Source organism: Monopterus albus, unplaced genomic scaffold (assembly GCF_001952655.1).
Source record: "Monopterus albus unplaced genomic scaffold, M_albus_1.0 scaffold92.1, whole genome shotgun sequence".
Taxonomy (NCBI): domain Eukaryota; kingdom Metazoa; phylum Chordata; class Actinopteri; order Synbranchiformes; family Synbranchidae; genus Monopterus; species Monopterus albus.
This window is the reverse complement of record NW_018127972.1, coordinates 3,183,713-3,204,906: the sequence shown is the minus strand read 5'-3', so window position 1 is coordinate 3,204,906 and position 21,194 is coordinate 3,183,713. Positions and strand designations below refer to the sequence as shown.

Genomic DNA, 21,194 nt, shown 5'->3' with positions numbered 1-21,194 from the left:
GCTTTGTTTTGTTTGAGATCATTCAGTAATTTGCAGTGTCATATTTCACAAAGGTATGTGGTCATTGCAAGTTTTTAAAAAAAATTTCTTCCAACTTAGATATGTCTCAGGTCTGTCTTTCTTACCTTTTATATGATGAATATAAAAATTCACCATATAAGTATCATCAGCAAATAATTTATTTCCATAATGAAAGTCCACTCCCTCTTTAAGAATCTTACTCTGTAAGCAGCAATATGTTAAACCACCATCTGGCGGTTGAGTTCAACTGAGCTTAAATTAAGCTGGTGCACAATCATTAAACATCTGTGAAAGAATGAGTTTCTAAAACATGTCATTGAGAGTTTTTTTTTTTTAAATCACCTCTGGAAGATGAAAAAGAAATGAGAGAGAAAGAGGAATATTCTCATTTATTTAGGTGATTTAATCTCCAACTATCACCAAGGCCGAAGGCCTTCCTATACTGCTTTTACATCACAGTGATATGCCAAGGTCTATAGTTACCTGCATTGCTTGATCTATTGTATATAGAACATGGTTGAAGTTGCCTCCTATGATGACTTTCTAGCTGAGGAGGTTACTCAAAAGGGACAATCATTTATGAAAGAAGTATGTGTCATTGTGGTTGGGGCCTATATAAATTAGCAATTGTTTATAGATTGTTATGAATATCAGTATTAAAGATGATACAATGTCCTTCTGGATCTGAAATTGTTGTATAGTGAGTGAACAGAATGTTGTAGTTAATCAAGATGGCCACTCCTCTTTGCCTTGAGTTATAATTAGCCAGCAAGATGTCGGGGGATTGGGATAATTTTAAAACTGCGCTTCCTGAGTGGGCAAATAGTTTCTTATAATAAATATCTACAGTATCTGTTTGCATCTTGATGAGGTGGTCCCTAACTTTAATCTTTTTTGCCTGACTGCCAATGCCACAAATGTTCTAGCTGACAAACGTGGTTGCTGCTGTTTATGTATAATCACTAATGTTCATGAATGTAGTGAGAGTGGTGTCAGTGTGTGTATATGCTGTGTGTTATCTTTATTATTTTTCTTATTTAACCTTTATTTTTCCAGGGAGTCCCATTGAGAAGGATGACACGGCTAAGATGACATCCATATTTACAACATATTAAAATTCAACACAATACAGTACAATATACAAAATTGTGCACTTGTACACATATGTCGTTATCTTGTGAAAAAAAAAACTTGGATTTGCGATTAAATTCACAATTCTCTTTGAATTGCATGAACCTGCTTGAAAAGTGTTATGCAAATAAAGCTCAAGCGATTTGTGCCCCACCCTCACAGGCTCCAGATGTTGGAGGCCATCTGTAAGCACTGGGAAGGCCCAATCAGCTTAGCCCTCTACCTGTCCGATGCTGAAGCCCAGCAGTTTCTGCGCTATGCTCAGGGCTCCGAGGTGCTGATGAGCCGCGGGAACGTAGGTTATCACATTGTCTACAAAGAGGGACAGTTCTACCCAGTCAACCTCCTACGTAATGTGGCCATGCAGCAGGTCAACACACCCTACATGTTCCTATCAGACATTGACTTCCTGCCCATGTATGGCCTCTATGAGTATCTCAGGTAAGAGAAGATGGTGAATCAGATGAAAAGCAGCCATGCTGGTAGTGTCAGCTGGCACCCTGGTAACATTTTGTGTCTGTAGGGTTTTTAAAAACTGCCTGTTTTTGTTGTTGCTTGTGTGCTGTTAATTCTTAAAGATTGTTTTCCAAGATGCTGCTTGTTTTGTAATAATTTTCTGTAGAAATATGCTGAAAACATAGCTTAACGTGGAGAGGTGCTGAACAGCCCAGCAGCACTGACAAGGTCCCCCCTTAGAAGTTTTTGGCAAGCTATGTCCTTTCAACCAATCATACAAAGCCAAAGTCACTCGATACATGAATGTACTTCTGCTCCACTACTTGGCTCACACCAATGCCTCAAGCTACTATTAGCTGCTGGAAGACATCACTGTAGCGTACTAGCAAGCTTTGCAGGAGGGAGGGTTGGGAGGAGCAGAGTGGTTTGCACTTAAATCTCTCGCCATTGTAAAATTGATTTCCAGAATTTGCATATTGTAGCTTTAAGAAATAACTTGATGTACTTCTGTGTGTTTATAGGAAATCAGTGGTGCAGCTAGACATGGCCAACACTAAGAAAGCTCTGGTGGTTCCAGCCTTTGAGACACTGCGATATCGCCTGTCCTACCCAAAGTCTAAGGCTGAGCTACTTTCTCAGCTGGACATGGGTACACTTTTTACCTTCAGGTGAACCTTTTCTCTGTTTCTGTAGCCAGCAATGTTTGAGTCTTCTGGTTTTCATTCAGCAAAACTCTACTGCAACTTTTCAGTTCCCCATCCAAGGTAGAGGTTAGGTAAATCATTCCTATTGATTCATCTGTTGTTTCACTCTTTAGTAAATCCTCAAGACCATAATGAGAGAGACTCACTTAGACTTGAGCTGAGCCAGATAAAGCACAAATCAAATTGAAGTAGCAACTAAAATTACAAAAAGTGACATTAGGATGTCAAGGTGAAATGTTGGAATGCTACTGAAAAATTTAATATGAAAAATAGACAACTTTGAACAGTTGCTGAGTGACATTGACAGTAAAACGTCTCTCCAGTCTCTGGCAAACACCAAGCGGGATATTTACTAAGGGTTGTGGTTCATTTTTTGGCACTAAACAGTGAAATTGCATGTGTTCATATTTACTAAGGAGTCACAGTGGGGTTTTGCAGCAGAGAAACAGAAGAAATGTGGCACCAGAGGAATTTGTTCATCTGGTCTCACGCAACTGCCAAACAATTCACCAACAGAACTGAAATTTAGAGTTGGTTTGGTATATGGGCTCTTCTCTTCTAGGTTACGACTACAGGAGCAAATGACAGAAAGCTAACATGGTTCATATAAAGACAACGATGTATTAGCCAGTGATGTAGGCTCCTCCACATTGACAACGGCTCACTGGCCAGACACTGATTTTTCAACCTTACAGAGTAGCTCCATTTTGCTACTCTGATTTCCTTTGTCAGTATGTTTTTAACCTGGTTATACAGAGTCCTGTCCCCACTCCCGTAGGCCTCCTCTTTGGCATGACAGAGCTGTTTGAGTTTCACTGTGAACCAAGATTTATTGTTATTGTATGTGCAGAGAGTCTTAATGGGCACACATCCTCACAGAAGCTGATATATGATGTCACCATGTCAGTATACTCATCCAAGTCTGTAGCTGCAGCCTCAAAAACACTCCAGTCTGTACAGTCAAAGCAGGCCTATAGCTCTGGCTTTGCCTCTTCAGCCCATCTTTTCACCGTTTTGACTACAGGCTTTGCAGCTTTAAGTTTCTGCCTGTAGGGTCCAGTTCTTGTTACCATGCTAACTCTGAGAGACGAGACAGTCCAAGTAACTTCAAAACAGTGCTGATTTATTCAAAGGATCACAGGTAAAATTAACATTACACGCTCAGGTATCTTGCACCTCCAACCTGCACGCAGGCAGATGTAAGTGTGTGTGTCTGTTGGTTAAGTGGTGTGTAGCTAAAAACATTCTCACACGACCTCTAGTAACATGTCGTGTCTTAAACATAAGAACATATTATGGCTAAGGCTACAGTTATACACGTCATAATAATAATATTAAACACCCTGTCTGCTGACAGTCATCAACTCTTCTCTCTAGTTATCCTTGACCAGATGTACCCTGTAGAAACTCATAAGCATGACTAAGCATTTAACAGTCTAACTAGACATCCTATCTCCACTAAACATTTCTAATACATAAAGTATCTATCCAATATCTATCTGACTAAAAATACCTAACATGCCTATAAGTGGGAATGAGGTGGACCATGCAGTGGTCTGAAACCCCAGTGACTGCACGGGGAACAGAGCAATAAGTGTCCTTAATTACGGTATAGCAATGGTCCAGTGTGTTTTTGTGCCTGGTGGGACAACTGACATGTATATCTGGGCAGTTTGTAAGAAAGGTTTGCTCTGTTAAAACCCCCCAAAATAATGAGCAGGGAATCTGGGTGTTTCTATACTTAATATCCGGTTGGCTAGGAGCTGCAATGCATTTCAGATGCAGGCCTGTGGTGAAATATAAATACCAAACAGCATAAAATAGATAGATAGATAGATAGACAGATAATCCTTTATTGTCATTGTAACATGTACAATGAAATTTTAGAGTGACCTCCAGTTGGTACAGCAATAGAAAAAAAAACATAACATATGAAATAAGACCATATAAAAAAACTTAACTGCTAGAAAAACAAAATAAACAACAGACCTCTCTCTCTAATGTCCCTACACCAACCTCCTTTCTTTTTTCAGGTAATTCCTTCACATGTAGATCTGTAGATCTGAAATCCTGGCAGCTGAACAGCTTCGTCAAGGATCGAGTTGTTAAGCCAGGTCTCCACAAAGCATAACGCCGCAGAATGTGAAAATTCAGAGTTAGTCCAACGAGCACCAGTTTCTCCATTTTGTTACCTAGGGAATGGAGATTTGCTAGATGTATGGCTGGGAGCGACGTTCTGTATGCTCTGCCAGCTAAACTGTACAAATAGCTTCCACTGTCAGTAAAAACTGGAGAAAACATGTCCAGGCGGAGCTGTCGGATATTCAGAAGCTCATGCCTAGTAAAAGTAATCCAGGCAGGGTTGCAGAATACGGACAAAAACGACAGGAACAACAACAACAACAAAAGCACACGGGAACACATGACTGAGGCAGCCCTGGTCGGTGCCATGACAGTCAGCTCAGATGCATGACACAATGTGACCAGCAGCCCCTTTGATTTCTACAAACCCCAATTCCAATGAAGTTGGGTCATTGTGTAAAATGTAAATAAAAACAGAATACAATGACTTGCAAATCCTTTTTGACCCATATTTAATTGAATACACCACAAAGACAAGATATTTAATGAAACTGATAAACTTTATTGTTTTTTGCAAATATCCACTCATTTTGAATTTGATGCCTGCAACACATTCCAAAAGAGCTGGGACAGGGGAAACAGAAGACATTGAGGAATGCTCAAAAAACACCTGTTTGGTAACATTCCACAGGTGAACACGTTTATTGGAAACCATTGAGCACCATGATTGGGCATAAAAGGAGCATCCCAAAAGGCTCAGTCATTCACAATGTAAATTTATACAAATAGCCTCAGCACCTGATTTACCACAAAGGGAGCCATGGCTCATTTATATTGTAACATCAGGAGAAAGCAGGTGTAATATATGTAACACTGCTCTCAACATGAGTTAAGAATATGTATGTTTGAGGAAGGAGAGGGTGTTTGTAAATCACACTGTTCACCAGAGGAGAATGTGAGCAACTTTTACAGCTTTCAGGTGAATCCATGCTTCAATTACTGCACAAAATAAAAGATTATTTGACTGGCAGGAGACTACATCCCAAAATATGTTTGTTGGATTCTTCAGCCATATTAAAGTGCATTCTCTGTAAACTAACTTTTTCCCCTACACTCCCTCTTAGTCCACATATGCACAATGGCACCAGGTTCTAAATGTGATGTGTACTTGAACTACACAGCTGCAGCTGTGCTCAAGTACATCATCAGTGTTGGTAAATACTGTGCATCACTAAATTAAAAAATTGCAGTGCCACAATATTTTGTAAACCTCACGCTGATACTCCTGCATCAAAAATGTGTGTCAATCATTGCTACTCTGTGGAGCAGGTTAGACTCCATCAGAGGAGGTTAAATAACAGTGAATGGTACAACACACCTAATAAGCTTCATGTGATTTGGACTCTGCAGCTCTTTGTCCCCACAAAGGTCCACACTGTCAACACAGCTTGTTATTGTTCAGCTGTTGTTTGCACGGCACTGCATAAACCTCCATTTTAGTTGGGTGGAAGCAGACATGCTGGAGACCAAAACTAGAATTAAAAATGTATATCTTTTGGCGAACTGAATATGATATTTATTATATCCTAGTTGGGCTGGATCAATAACCAGGTTAACTGTGTATCTTAAAACTAGTGATAGCATGGTTGTTGATATTGCTCTCTGTATTACAATGCATGACAGTGCACACACAGAGCCCTCTTACACCACACACTTGATGTGCCTAGAAGATTTTTCTCTGTGGTTGGAGAAAATGCGTTCATTTTTTTTTCATGTGTGCAGCCCTTACAGGTGGTCACGCTTCCTTCAGTCACACTCACTTTGCTTCACCTGCCTAGAATTTTAAGTCGGCAAATGCCTCTTTTATCTTGGTGGTGGGTGTTAGGGTGACGCAAACAGAAAAAAGAGACGACACTCTTTTTCCCATCAAAATTGATTTGGTCTGCAGTGTGAGGTAAACAAATTCTTTAAATGAAATCTAGATTTTCCTTTCTTTTTTCCATGATGCAGACAGGTTTGCAAGTAAAATGCTGCCTGATATTTTAGAAACTGTAAACAATTCTTCCAACAGTAGTTTAGTGAAAACCTTTTTTTCCTCTCCTGCCAGGTATCATGTGTGGACTAAAGGCCATGCGCCGACTAACTTTGCCAAATGGCGGACTGCCACCACGCCCTACAGGGTGCAGTGGGAAGCCGACTTTGAGCCCTATGTCATGGTAAGGAGGGACAGTCCTGAGTACGATCGCCGCTTTGTGGGCTTCGGCTGGAACAAGGTGGCTCACATCATGGAGCTGGATGCACAGGTAACTGGCTCATCTCAGCTGTTTAGGAACATTTATTATATTCATAAAGCAATGAGAATTCAGATGGCCATGAGAGTAGCTCAGTAAAGTGTGTTTTATTTCAGATTTACGTCCTCACATCACGTACATCCAATTTTTTTAAATTAAAAACAATAAATGTAGGAATACAACTTCATCTTCAGCTTAAGGTACTGTATCTGTATTTGATGCTGTTTTAACCTCCATGCCACTAAATATGTTCTTGTTCACACACAGTACATGTGGATACTCTCTGGTCATCTGAGCAATGTTCTAAAATTTTCATCTGTGGACCAAATTTTACTCTGTGAACTTCACAATAGAGAATAGTTTAATTTTAATTACATTTAAATTCTCATTTATTACAACTACTGCTCTTACCAAGTTAAATGCTAAAATCTGTGAGTATGGCGACACAGCTAAAAAGAAGTGAGACGGATCAGAAAGTTTGAATGTCTACTGTATATCATAACTGACTCTAAAATGTCCCAAGATTTCTTACTTACTTCTGAATCTTACATGTCTGTAATAATGTCTGAATGGTAATGGCCCTATAGAAAATGACCTCTAATTATTATAGGCTTTAATTATGAAAGTTTTATTAAGTTGCCTTAGGTCAGATTTGACTTAGGTGCGTTTTTGATGATGACCTATTCAAATAATTGTCATAATGAAGGAGTGCCCTTGGTGGGCACAACACTCAACACACAACATTTCACATTATTTCACATTAAGGAATGACCCTTGTACTACATAGAGATGATCTGACTGGAAAAAGTGGCAAGTTTAGTCTAAAAACAAGTGATTACAGTGTTGTGTTTAGCGTTGACATTAATGTCTGATCAACTGATGCCTCAGGATATGTATGTAGAGGGGCAGGAGAGGGAGTGAAACGTTGATGTGAGCGTTGATGTGAGCCCTCTTGTCCAGTCACTGAACAGCTAAAATAGCCAAATCAATAACATTATTTATAAATAAAGCATAGAAATTGCCACAGATATGTCTCGTGAATCATAGAAACCAAACTCAGGTCACAGTTTACAGTTTTAAGTCAAGTAAATTATTACTATAACATTCCTATAACCTGACAGCCGGGATCTATATGTGGTTCAATTTAGCAACTTACGGTGAGCTGAATATATATATACAATATATATATATACAGTGGTGTGAAAAAGTATTTGCCCCCTTACTGATTTCTTATCTTTTTGCATGTTTGTCACACTGTAATGTTTCAGATCATCAAACAAATTTAAATATTAGTCAACGATAACACAAGTAAACACATCATGCAGTTTTTAAATGAAGGTTTTTATTATTAAGGGAAAACAAAATCCAAAACTACAAAGCCCTGTGTGAATAAGTGTTTGCCCCCTAAACCTAATAACTGGTTGGGCCACCCTTAGCAGCAACAACTGCAATCAAGCGTTTTCGATAACTTGCCATGAGTCTGCCACAGCGCTGTGGAGGAATTTTGGCCCACTCATCTTTGAAAAATTGTTGTAAGTCAGCCACATTGGAAGGTTTTCGGGCATGAACTGCCTTTTTAAGGTCATGCCACACCATCTCAATTGGATTCAGGTCAGGACTTTGACTAGGCCACTCCAAAGTCTTCATTTTGTTTTTCCTTCAGCCATTCAGAAGTGGACTTGCTGGTGTGCTTTGGATCATTAAAATGCTTGATTGCAGTTGTTGCTGCTAAGGGTGGCCCAACCAGTTATTAGGTTTAGGGGGCAAACACTTTTTCACACAGGGCTATATAGTTTTGGATTTTGTTTTCCCTTAATAATAAAAACCTTCATTTAAAAACTGCATGATGTGTTTACTTGTGTTATCTTTGACTAATATATAAATTTGTTTGACGATCTGAAACATTACAGTGTGACAAACATGCAAAAAGATAAGAAATCAGTAAGGGGGCAAATACTTTTTCACACCACTGTATATATAAGTATCACATTCAACCTGTAATTTTTAATGCGACATTAACCATCAGCTCTACTGGACATAAAGCTTAAATCACACAATTTTTTTCGAATGTCTGCTGCATGAATGATATGTGCTAAATAAACTTCCCTTGCTAAACCCACTATTCTACTGTTGCTACTGAAACAACTACTGGTAAAAGTAAAAATGTAGAGATATGACTTTTTATGAAAATGTTTATTTCAGCATGCATTAAGAAGATTCTCAACATGTTTTATGGCATAAAGTCTGGCACCGTATTGCACATTTCTTTGCATTCTTCTGTATTTCACAATAATAACTGATTTGGTTGTCAAGCAGACCCCGTTTGATTTGTCAAATTCAAACTTTCACAACACGTTCATTTATCAACAAATCATTAATTTAGAAAAACACAATTTAATCATGTTTTGTAAGTCATAAGGCCACATAGCATATGGATGCTCCATTTACTTCAAAATTGTGTTGTGCAATAGATGGCTGGTGGTCACACACCTGTCTCCATAGACAGCTTCCTCTACACTTTCCCTTCCTGCCTAAGGTTCACCTGTTTGTGAAATGTGTATAAAATGAACATCATTTGGACTGTGTGACAAGAGAATCAAATATTATGTTATAGGCTCATTAAATGTAGAATGAATAGTGCAAAGTTAACATAAACCTCTACAAGTGATGTACTGTGCGCCATAGGCTACTAGGCATTCATTTAATGTCATGTACGCTAGTACATTAACTGCTATAACACTATAAATAGCATTTCAGATGTAGTCCATCTGATCATATGCGTTGACGTACAGAGCTCTAAGTTACTTCACCGTCAACATTCGTGCCTGGTTACGTACTAGCTAACTAAACTAACTAATAGCTTGTTTACCAACTATAACCAGGTTCCTTCTCTCAGCTTCATATCTATGAACTTCTTCCTGCTCTCGTCCTCCTCTAAAGAATTTTATGTCCATCTACGTGAGTCAATAGTGTTTGAGTCAAAATAAGATCCTCAGTTTATCCTTCAGTTCATTATCACTTTGTGGTTGCCATGGGGTACCCAACATATTACTCTTCACTTATCATATCTTATAATTTATACTTTGTAGCTATTCAACATGAAGTTTATATCTTTCTCATGTGATGTCAGAATCATATTTTTGTGTCAGTCTGCTTATCCTGTTCAGAATTCAAATACTGGGTGAGGGCTTTGTCCGCCAGGTGTTAGTGCAGCAGTTAAAGCCAAACAGAATATTCAGAAAACAGCCACATCAGAATTGTCACATCCATCCTGGAGCTGCTGACCTTTAGCACCATGAAATGCCACAGACAGCCAAGGGGAGTGCGGACCTTGAGTCCATATCAGTACACCATATTTTACTCTGTAAAACCAGCAGCACCAAACTCCACTCTCACTGTCAGTAGGTTGAGAACAGTATGAGTTAAATCATTGTTAGACTATTGTCAGCTTATCATTTAAGGTATGATTAGTAGAACAGTCCTCACACCAAACCTTGTTTGTTACTGTTATTGACACAATAGATTTTCCAGTTACCTAGCGTTGTGTGTTTCTCATAAAGATGGCTGGTTCAGCTTCAATATAATGAATTGTTCAGTTAAGTGTCTAAGTGGACATTTATGCCAAATTTGAAGAAATCCCCTCAGGTTGTTCGTGAGATACCACGTTCACGAAAATGATCCTGATCGAAAGTCAGGCAGACAACCTGAAAACATAAGGCCTCTGGCCACAGCTGTCTCCAGCATGGTCTCATAAAAATTAGACAGAATACAGGACAAGACTCACTGCTCTGATTTTTGTTTTCTTCCATTTTACTTTATTTTAGCTCTTGTAAACTCCTCAACAGTTAATAATGGTTAGCACAGATAATGGTACAGTTCATTTGGCCAGTTTGAAAAACGCACTCTGGTCTTGACATTCCTAAATTTCCAAAGTGAGCTGCAGGGAACAGCTGACTTGTGGTGGCTTTACATTTGGGAGCTATCAAGTTGTCCATCTTTTTATACAGTCTGTGGTTCAAACCTATGGGATTTCTGCACTTAAATTTGTCAGGTTGACACTAACATTCTAACTGAATAGTAATGTTACTCTCAGTCTGATGAATATGTATTATTATTATTGTTGTTGTGTTTGACAACTATGTCACTATATTTTTTGAGTTTTTTGTGTAGATTCTCTACCACAGAGTGGCAAAAAATAAATAAAACATTCACCTATAATGTAAAGCAAGCCTATATTACTTTTTCTCTGTTGCCAAAGGTAACAATTATGGGATAGTGATTAATGCTAAATGCTAAAACATAGTGTAACAGTAACACAAGTAGGCCTAGGGAACAGTGACAAAGTTTGCCAACTGACTAATGTCAGTAATACATTTATATAATCTACAGTTTAACAATATCTGTCATTTGGCCACACTGAGCTTATAACATTATCAAACATTAGCTGCACTACAGCAATATTTGTCTAAAATTTGTTAAGCACACAAGCCATGCACGCAAGTCTTTATCGCGATATCTATCTAAAGTTCGCTAACATAAGCTATGCTAAGCTTATGTAGCTCTATATAAAACTCTTTATACACTTTGCTAATATTTGTAAGTAAGACTGCAGGAACAAAAGCTCTGAGTGTATTGAACTGTGCAAGGGTGTGGTTTATTGATAATAAATATTACTTTTCATTTGCAATAAAATGAATGTGAGATTCTGTCTTTCAAAAAAAATTACATAACTTTATTGTAATAAAGAGGCTAAAAAGCAGTAGTAGTTGAGAGTGAAAGCTTTTGTTACTCTCTTCTCTCTACAGGAGTATGAGTTTGTGGTTCTGCCCAATGCCTACATGATCCACATGCCTCACGCGCCCAGCTTCGACATCACAAAGTTCCGTTCGAATAAACAGTACAGGGTCTGCCTCAAGACCCTGAAGGAGGAGTTTCAGCAGAACATGTCACGACGCTATGGCTTTGCCGCCCTTAAGTACATGACGGCAGAAAACAACAGCTAGCCACCACTGCAGACCCTCATAACCCCAGCCCTGAACTACTGACACACTGAAGTGGTTGGGGAGGGGGTGCACAATAAAAGGACCGTCCACATGAGGCCTATCAGGATACCTCGAGACTTCCCTCAGACTCAGAATATTTGACCTTCAGTGTTTGACTGCAAGAGTCCTTATGTCCATACTTTGTGCTCTGCTGTGGATAGAAGAGATGATCCATGAGATGTTCAGTTCTTTCAGAATGTGAAAGATGACACTGGAGGCGGCTGGACCTGGGCCCCAGCTGTGGAATCTGGCAGACAACAGGCAAAGCAAAGCAGACATTCGATGCCTTGGCAGAGCTGACAGTGTTGTGGGCTATATGTAACATTATGTATGCATGTACATGCGTGTGTGTACATGCGGATAGATGAGAAGTGTGAAAGTGTGTGTTTGTTCTTCCAGGACAGCGCTTAGCAAAAGGCTTAAGGAGAGCTAAAGATGTAAAGCAATGCAGGCTTACATTGCGTTTCCACACTGCAAAGAAGAATGCCTTCCAGTGCCATGAAGTCACACAAAGCAGTGGCAGTTTGATTGACAGCACACCCTGATGCAAATCGTTAGCAGGCGGCAAGATAAGACAAAGTGGTAAACATGTCCAAACAGATTTCCAAAATCTCATTGTGGCGAGTGACATGCGCTCAGATATTGAGACGAGCAGCCATTCATCAGCTGCTGCTTACTTTGTAACATTGCTGATACAGATCAGAGTAAATCCTCCTTCTCATATGACAAGGGAAGTTAAATGCAAAGACTGGAGATCGTCCACACGGATGATATTCAGGGTATCTCCACTTTAGCCTGTGCAAGCTGCTAGTGAATGTTTGCAGTGTTTTGTTATGATAACAGAATCTGACAGCAGCTGGTGCAGTGGGTTTTTTTTCTGTATTTTACATTGGTGCTAATGCACCCTGCACGCACACCTGTTGGAAGTCCTGTCGGTATGTGAGGCTGCCACTCCACCACACTGAGCAGCCCGATGCGAAGCATCAGTCACTGAGCTCACTGTTTACTGTTCTTTCCAACAACCAGGATTATTTATCAGTGTGTTTACAGTTTGAACGGGTAGAGTAGGAAGGGACAGTGAAACCAGGAGGATATGAGGAGGTGAAATTATGTGAAAATGAGCCACTTACAGAAAAGAGAGAGTCACAATCACTTTTTCTGTCTATCACTTACTCTTTCTTTCTCACTCTGGCCTTTAGTTTAAAGACATTATAGTGGCAGCCAGTAACACTGTAATGATATATGTGAGCAACACTACAGTTTGTAGTCTGGTTGTGGGAATATGTGCTAACACCTGAGAAGCAACAAGCTAAGAATGTGCATTTTCAGTGCATTAGTGTTTCCATGGCTGACTAGAACATCCACCTGGCCTTAAATGGGAAAAAAGGAGACTGAAAAGTTTCTTCCCAGGTATCTGGCGAGACTCTAGACAAGATGCGGAAACTGACAGCCATGATCATGCTGAAATTGTTTTCATCCTTCTGCTTCAGGATGCTGGGTGGAAAGTTGCCTAATTTCACCTGCCGTTATCACAGGTTGGTAGAACCTGTGGAGTTAGTTTCCACACATCCATTACTGATGTACTGTAGGTAGACTGGAGATGAGGATGCATTTACACATGTTAAAAAACTTGCTAGAGTGTGTCTCAAAAACCTCCTCCAGAAAGGATCCAGTGCAGTCACACACTGAGAAATAGAATCCAGACAAAAGAAATCACACAATTTCACATAAATCACATGATTCATTTGAAAACAATCACATAAGTTGACCTTGACTTGATATTGTTAAATATGCTACTTGACAGTGTAGGAGACTTTTCCTTATTGTTAAGATGCCATAACAAGTGTTTCCACTCAGGCTTCTGTCCAGAACCTCATATACAGTACAGGCTGATTATCCCAATAAAGTTTGGATATACTGCAATAAGGTACATGATATGAGTAGCTTATGTAGTTTATCAGACGGATAATCTACACAGCTTTAAAGAAAACTTCTCAGTCTGCTTTGCACATATTGCCACTGGTCTTTCTTGCACTACATACTGTGGTGAAACTAGAGGCCTCTCTCTCTCTCTCTCTCTCTCTCTCTCTCTCTCTTCCCCTCCCTCTCCAGAGGGAAGCTGTAGGAGGGCTCCGTGCAGTCATGCAGGTGTCTGCGTAAGTAAATAAGCTGTCTCTGATTGTACATGTCTGTCCAATATGCAGGTGTAGGTGAGTGTGCGTGAGAAAACTGACTGTTCTGAGAGTGTGTGTGTGTGTGTGTGTGTGTGTGTGTGTGTGTGTGGCTTTGCAGGGCGGTGAGGAGCTGCAGTGTGTAAGTAGGACAGTGCTGACTGACACCTGCTGCTGTTGATTGCTACCTGAATAAAAGCAAAGAGTCAAACACTCTGTTACATTGTTTCTTTTTGAATGAATATAAATTTAGCATCATGAACCCAAAGTAAAGAGGTCTTTGTGAAAGCACTCTGTCACACCTCCCACATACAGCAGAGTAGTGCGCCTTAATGTTGTTAGACTGGCAGGAATTACCAGAGCTTACCATCTTTTAGGGTTAGTGGGACACATTTTACACATCAGTCTCAGCATCCTATTAAAAAAAGAAGACCACCAGTCTGTCTCTCTGGAGCTGAGAAAATAACCCATATGACATCATCAGTGTTATCTACATTTTGGGTTGTGGACTACACATTTATAATGGAATACCATTATAAATCAGTTGCCAGTGACACATTGAAAACTTATGGAGCTCATGTATGGGATAGAAAATTTGATCAGATTAAAAAAACATTTATATAGTTATGTTCAGGCTGCAAGCATCCTGGGCCTGCATCTGGCAAGGCCCCATGTCCGCAGTGTCCCCACCTTGTCCTGCTGCCAGGGATCATGTGAGCACTGGGTCAGCCCCCTCTAAGCTACATGGGAGCCCTTACCTCTGCTGGCAAGGAAAACAGCTTGCTGGGCTGCTGCCTGTCGTGTGGTGGTCTCCTGGTCCTCGGCACGCTGACCATGCCGGCACTTATTCTTTCCTTAACTCCTCTCATATGAGCCCTTGCCAACTCGTCTGGTCACAGTGCACACCAACCAGGAATGTAATGTGGGCATGGGCAAGCCCCTGGTTGGCCCTGGTGGTGCAGATGACCTTCCGGACCGGTCATTCCAGTGTAGCAGTTGGGCACAGCCCTTCTCTACCTGCAGTGTGGAGCACCACAGCATCCAAACCCAGGCAGGGTGTAGTCCCAGGCACATCCACCACAGCCTCCCACTCCGTCAGCAGGTCAAGTCTAATGATCCAATGATGTATAGATTTTGAACGTAGGCCACTCTGAACCAATGCTCAATGGTGTGGCCAGCAGCAGCCACTTTGAGCGTCCTCTCGCCCCACATCTTCACATTCTCCCAATGACTGTGGTGAAGTGGCCCTCCACTTCTGGGGTCTTGGCCTTTCTGTCCCCAGCATCGTTCCCAGGTGCATCAGGAAGATGGTGGACCCCGTGTGCACTAAGGTGTGGCATTTGGTGCCTTTCAACTCGTAGTCCAGGTATATTCCGTGTGTCCAGCCCAGACGGCCAACCCACAGCTGCAACAGGTTGAGAGTAGCAGAATTGTTCAAGGGTGCTGGTCATCGCGATATCAGTGCTGGGTGATGGCATGCAATCCATGCATGCCATGCCGTCCTATCTCCCCACAGCAATAGCACTCCTTAGTGTCGTGTAGATGCTCTCCTGTTCCCTTGCGGTGAGGGTGCAGCAGCAGCGACCTGGTAGGCTGCTTTTTCCCCTGTGTTCACCTACCACACTCAGTGTGGCATCCTGGGGGAACACAGCACATGCTTGGCCTACTGTGTCTCAGCCAGGGCTGCCTCCAGGGTATACAGAGTGTTCTTGGATGTGATGTTGGAGTTGCTCTGGACAGAGTCCTTGTACATAGGCCTGGAGAGCAAGCTCTTCCCGTGCCGAGCTGTTGAAGGTTGAATATCCACGCTGAGTAAAGACGTGGATGTCAGTGGCATAGGCACCCAGGCTGTCCCCTTTTTTGTGACATTGGATGTGCAACTTAATCTAGGTGTTGTCAGTGTAGACGCATTAGCCAAACCTGTGCTGCATTGATAGCTGGCCAGTTCCTTAGGCACGAGGTTAGTGAGGACCTGCAGAGTTTTGCCTTCCAGGGTGAGGACAACCTGGGTGGCTATCTCTTCTGTCAACCAGGCGTTAAAGCAGGCTGCTACCTGCGCTTGGATGAGGTACATCTCTAGTGGCTCTTCCTCATTGTAGAATGGTAGCTTCAGCACCCCTCACCAGCCGGGCCCTGGCTCCATACTGTGGTCTGATCAAAGCTGTGGTGATGACGCTCCAGTGCAGCTCCGACATCCTGCCTGGCAGCCCTCAATGGTTCCGTCAGCGGTGTCATTTTGGCAGGCTCTTGCTGAGACCAGTGTGGCAGGGAATCTTGGTGCATCTACTAGGACACCTGCTCTGGTTTGTAGCATTCCAGGTGGACAATAAGTTTGTTGATCTGAGATGTTACTCTCTCTAGAGATCCCACTTCTGACAACAGAGTGAGTAAGGGTGTTGAAAGAGAAGCATACATTTAATTAACAAATGGTTGAATTGTCCACACAAAAAAAGACACCAAGCCTAAACTGCGTTTTGTATGAAAAAGCAATATTTGCTTTTATATAATTGTAATTACAAGTGTCAAATAACATCCAGTTTAAAATAGATTGAAATGAACACATTTACAGTAGGACAGGTGTTGTCAGTGAAGGGGTATGTGAGCTCATCTGACAGAACTGCAAGATAACGAAAAGAGATTTCCTCATTCTTTCTTCAATGCACAAATAAATGGATACTTACTCAGTGCACCATCTCAGAGCAAGGACTGTGTTTGACTTTATAACCAATGAAGTACTTTATAGACTACATCCCAGGACATCATTAAGAAGGTACAGTTAAAATAAAGTCTTACCAAATTAGCATGATATTTTAGGTGATTTAAAGCCTCAGATCTATTCTATGTAGATAAAGAAAATCCACTATCCTGTGGATTTAATTTATATTTGTTTGTTTGTTTTTTTGTTTGTTTTTTTTCAGCATAACTCTGGTAAACTTCATATGCTACGCTGCCACAACATTTATTATTATTACACTTATAATTTCAAAATCATATGAAAATAGTATCAAAGGACTTTTTAATGGCTGTATCAAGTAGTCATATTTCTTCAGACAGTCACTAAGTGAACACTACGGTTTTGATTAGTATTAGTATTTATTTTTGTTGTCTGTAGCCCTGCTGTTGGGCTATGTGAGGCTGAAGGGACAGTGGGCTGACTTGATTTGAAATTAAGTGAGAGCGAGTAGAGGAGAGCACCCAGTTTATCAGCTCCCTGGTGTCTGACTGTCCCCGGTCGACTCATTCCTTAACTTCCCTTTAATGAAGGTCCCACAACACCATTTCTCTTATCGGATAGGCTATTAAAAGTTTAAGGAGAACTGCTCATTAATTCAATCTAAAATTTAATGCATGGATTTCAGTAGACTGTTAGATACTAAATTCAGAGGATTAGAGCAAGTTTACAGTGACGATACTGAAAGAGTTATCTGCAGCTGCAGCTGTGTTTCTTTAATGTAACTGTACCCACTGACAAGAAAACTGGAGCTTCATAAGAAAAAGCTCCATTTTGGCCAGAGGTAAGCTGTCACCCTGCCATGATAGACCTTGTACTGTTCTTACACATTAAGAACAAATGATTATGAGTCTTATTCCACACTGTAGTTCAGCCTCATTTAAGGATAAGGATAATTTCACTTTGTTCTACCAGCTGTTACAAAGTTACGGTGCTTACTGTCACACATCAGTGTCCGTTTCCTGTTACCCACATCCCCCAAATTAGAGTTCTGCACAGGCTAAAAAAACTTCACCTAACTAGACAAGACTGGTACTGCCAAGTTTGATATCCAACCTTGACATAAAACTTTAAGATAGGCTTTATTTATGCTATATTTAATCCATACCTGACGGTTATCTCATCAAGTTAACGAAACACATTGGTTACATTTTCAATATTTATGTGTCATATTTGGTCAAATGTGGGACCTCCCACACCTGAGCCATGTTATAATTTATATGATATTGTTATATCAGCACATGCCGTTTCTTCATGAACTCCAAAATCACCCAACAAAAATCAGGAAAGAGCCATGCTCAAAATCTAAAAACAAATAAATAAATACAATTTAAAAAATACAAAACATCATCCATGAACTACACTACAAGGTTTATCACTACCTTTTTTTTTATTCCGTATCATCTGATTGCAGCTTTGTAAAAACCAGAGTAACTGTTGAGATCTCAGAACATGTGACATCAACACTGCTAAAAAGTCAGCCAGTCAATAAACATGAGCAGTCACATGATCAGACAGGTTTGAAGCAGATGCCCAGACTTTACAAACTGTTTTGGAAGAAAAACAAAGCTGAACTATAAAATGAGAAAGAGCTGTCAGCTGGAAACATCCATCATAGTTTACACTTCCTGTTTCAACATAGACTCAGTGTACAGTACTTAATGAGGCTGTACATGCAGAGTTTTGCCACGCAGTGGGAGATCATTAGTAATATTTCAGGGGTGCCCATTCAGTTTGGTTCCATCTGAGGTGCAAGAAGCTTGTTAGTGAGCTTAGAAAGTACCTCTACTAAGCAGTACAAATCAGATATGTATAATATTTAAATCATAAGGTCAAAGGAAGAAACATCGGGCTAAATCAAAGACAAAACGGGGGGATTTGGGGTGTGTACAACCTAGGCCAAAAGACAAGAGGAAGAGGCTTCACACTCCCAAACCAACAGTGTATTTTAAATTGTCACACATCAGCACAGGGGGAAAATACATAGACAGGTGGGACTGAGTGTTCTCAGGCAAATCTGAGGCTGCCACTGATCACAGGTACTGTCGCTGATAAGTTGATTAACACTCCACCATGAAACTGAAGGGCTGTTGCACACTGAAAAAAGCATAGCCGAAACATCTGTGCATTTTTTTAACCTTGTGCTGATGTGCAACACTGAACTAAATAATAATCACTTTTGTTTGGCCAAGTATGTTACACGCAATGAATTTGTCTCCGGTACAGAATCGAGGCAGCCATCTGCAGCGTCAACTCACACCGATGGCTCTAACCATCAGGGACAACTTTGGGGTTCAGTGTCTTGCCCAAGGACACTTCGACATGTGGACTGCAGGCACAGTGATTTGAACCTACAACCCTCCAGTTTGGCGATAATGAGTGTTATTAAACAGTTCAGTGTAATTAAAAGCAAGAAACCAATTGATCTGAGCATGTCAACAATGTGAAAGATTAGGAAAGAGGTCCTAAAGAACACCACATGTTGAATGTGGTGGTCTAGTGGCTGCAAACAAACCAACAAATGCTAGTAAAAACATTACCTAATAATAGTAATAAAGATAAAAGAAAAAATTAGAATGAGCCAAATAAAATAGGTTAAAGATTAAAATGACCCCAGCACTAGTTAAAAATGGTGTTCCTAATATTCTGACATGCTGTGTGTATGTACAGTATTGTTCAAAATAATAGCAGTACAATGTGACTAACCAGAATAATCCAGGTTTTTAGTATATTTTTTATTGCTACATGGCAAACAAGTTACCAGTAGGTGCAGTAGATTCTCAGAAAGCAAACAAGACCCAGCATTCATGATATGCACGCTCTTAAGGCTGTGCAATTGGGCAATTAGTTGAAAGGGGTGTGTTAAAAAAATAGCAGTGTGGCATTCAATCAGTGAGGTCATCAATTTTGTGAAATAACAGGTGTGAATCAGGTGGCCCCTATTTAAGGATGAAGCCAGCACTTGTTGAACATGCATTTGAAAGCCTGAGGAAAATGGGTCGTTCAAGACATTGTTCAGAAGAACAGCGTACTTTGATTAAAAAGTTGATTGGAGAGGGGAAAACCTATAAAGAGGTGCAAAAAATTATAGGCTGTTCAGCTAAAATGATCTCCAATGCCTTAAAATGGAGAGCAAAACCAGAGAGACGTGGAAGAAAACGGAAGACAACCATCAAAATGGATCGAAGAATAACCAGAATGGCAAAGGCCCAGCCAATGATCAGCTCCAGGATGATCAAAGACAGTCTGGAGTTACCTGTAAGTACTGTGACAGTTAGAAGACGTCTGTGTGAAGCTAATCTATTTTCAAGAATCCCCCGCAAAGTCCCTCTGTTAAAAAAAAGGCACGTGCAGAAGAGGTTACAATTTGCCAAAGAACACATCAACTGGCCTAAAGAGAAATGGAGGAACATTTTGTGGACTGATGAGAGTAAAATTGTTCTTTTTGGGTCCAAGGGCCACAGACAGTTTGTGAGATGACCCCCAAACTCTGAATTCAAGCCACAGTACACAGTGAAGACAGTGAAGCATGGTGGTGCAAGCATCATGATATGGGCATGTTTCTCCTACTATGGTGTTGGGCCTATTTATCGCATACCAGGGATCATGGATCAGTTTGCATATGTCAAAATACTTGAAGAGGTCATGTTGCCTTATGCTGAAGAGGACATGCCCTTGAAATGGTTGTTTCAACAAGACAATGACCCCAAACACACTAGTAAACGAGCAAAGTGTTGGTTCCAAACCAACAAAATTAATGTTATGGAGTGGCCAGCCCAATCCCCGGACCTTAATCCAATCGAGAACTTGTGGGGTGATATCAAAAATGCTGTTTCTGAAGCAAAACCAAGAAATGTAAATGAATTGTGGAATGTTGTTAAAGAATCATGGAGTGGAATAACAGCTGAAAGGTGCCACAAGTTGGTTGACTCCATGCCACACAGATGTGAAGCAGTTATAAAAAACTGTGGTCATACAACTAAATATTAGTTTAGTGATTCACAGGATTGCTAAATCCTAGAAACAAAAACGTTTGTACAACATAGTTTTGTGTTTCTACAGTCAACGGCAGACACTGCTATTTTTTTGAACACACCCCTTTCAACTAATTGCCCAATTGCACAGCCTTAAGAGCGTGCATATCATGAATGCTGGGTCTTGTTTGTTTTCTGAGAATCTACTGCACCTACTGGTAACTTGTTTGCCATGTAGCAATAAAAAATATACTAAAAACCTGGATTATTCTGGTTAGTCACATTGTACTGCTATTATTTTGAACAATACTGTAAATGGTGACAATAACAATATAGAGATGCCTCTGAATAAAATGCAGTCCTGTGGTGGAAAGTAACTAAGTACATTTACTCGAGTACTAAAGACAGTTTGGAGGTGTCTGTATTTTCATTTTCTGCTACTTCATACTTTAACTTCTCTACATTTTAGAGCAGCCTTGTCCTTTTTACTGCACTACATTTCTTTGATAATTTTATAGTTACTTTCCAGAATGAGATGAATAATACTACAGTATATCCATAAGACTTTACTGGTCCCTGGTGGGAAATTCA

General features: G+C 40.4%; 1 protein-coding gene across 3 annotated transcripts in view; it reads left to right on the top strand.

Annotated features, from left to right (window-relative positions):
* The window catches only part of large1 (LARGE xylosyl- and glucuronyltransferase 1), a 133,339-nt gene extending 119,235 nt beyond the window's left edge, over positions 1-14,104 (top strand). For all 3 annotated transcript variants that reach the window (XM_020608235.1, XM_020608237.1, XM_020608236.1), the window contains 4 exons: positions 1,315-1,593; positions 2,130-2,276; positions 6,502-6,697; positions 11,491-14,104. In XM_020608235.1, coding sequence (XP_020463891.1) covers positions 1,315-1,593; positions 2,130-2,276; positions 6,502-6,697; positions 11,491-11,688 — 820 coding nt within the window. In that variant the 3' untranslated portion in view covers positions 11,689-14,104. The remainder of the gene's footprint in view (positions 1-1,314; positions 1,594-2,129; positions 2,277-6,501; positions 6,698-11,490) is intronic.
* The last annotated feature ends 7,090 nt before the right edge of the window (positions 14,105-21,194 follow it).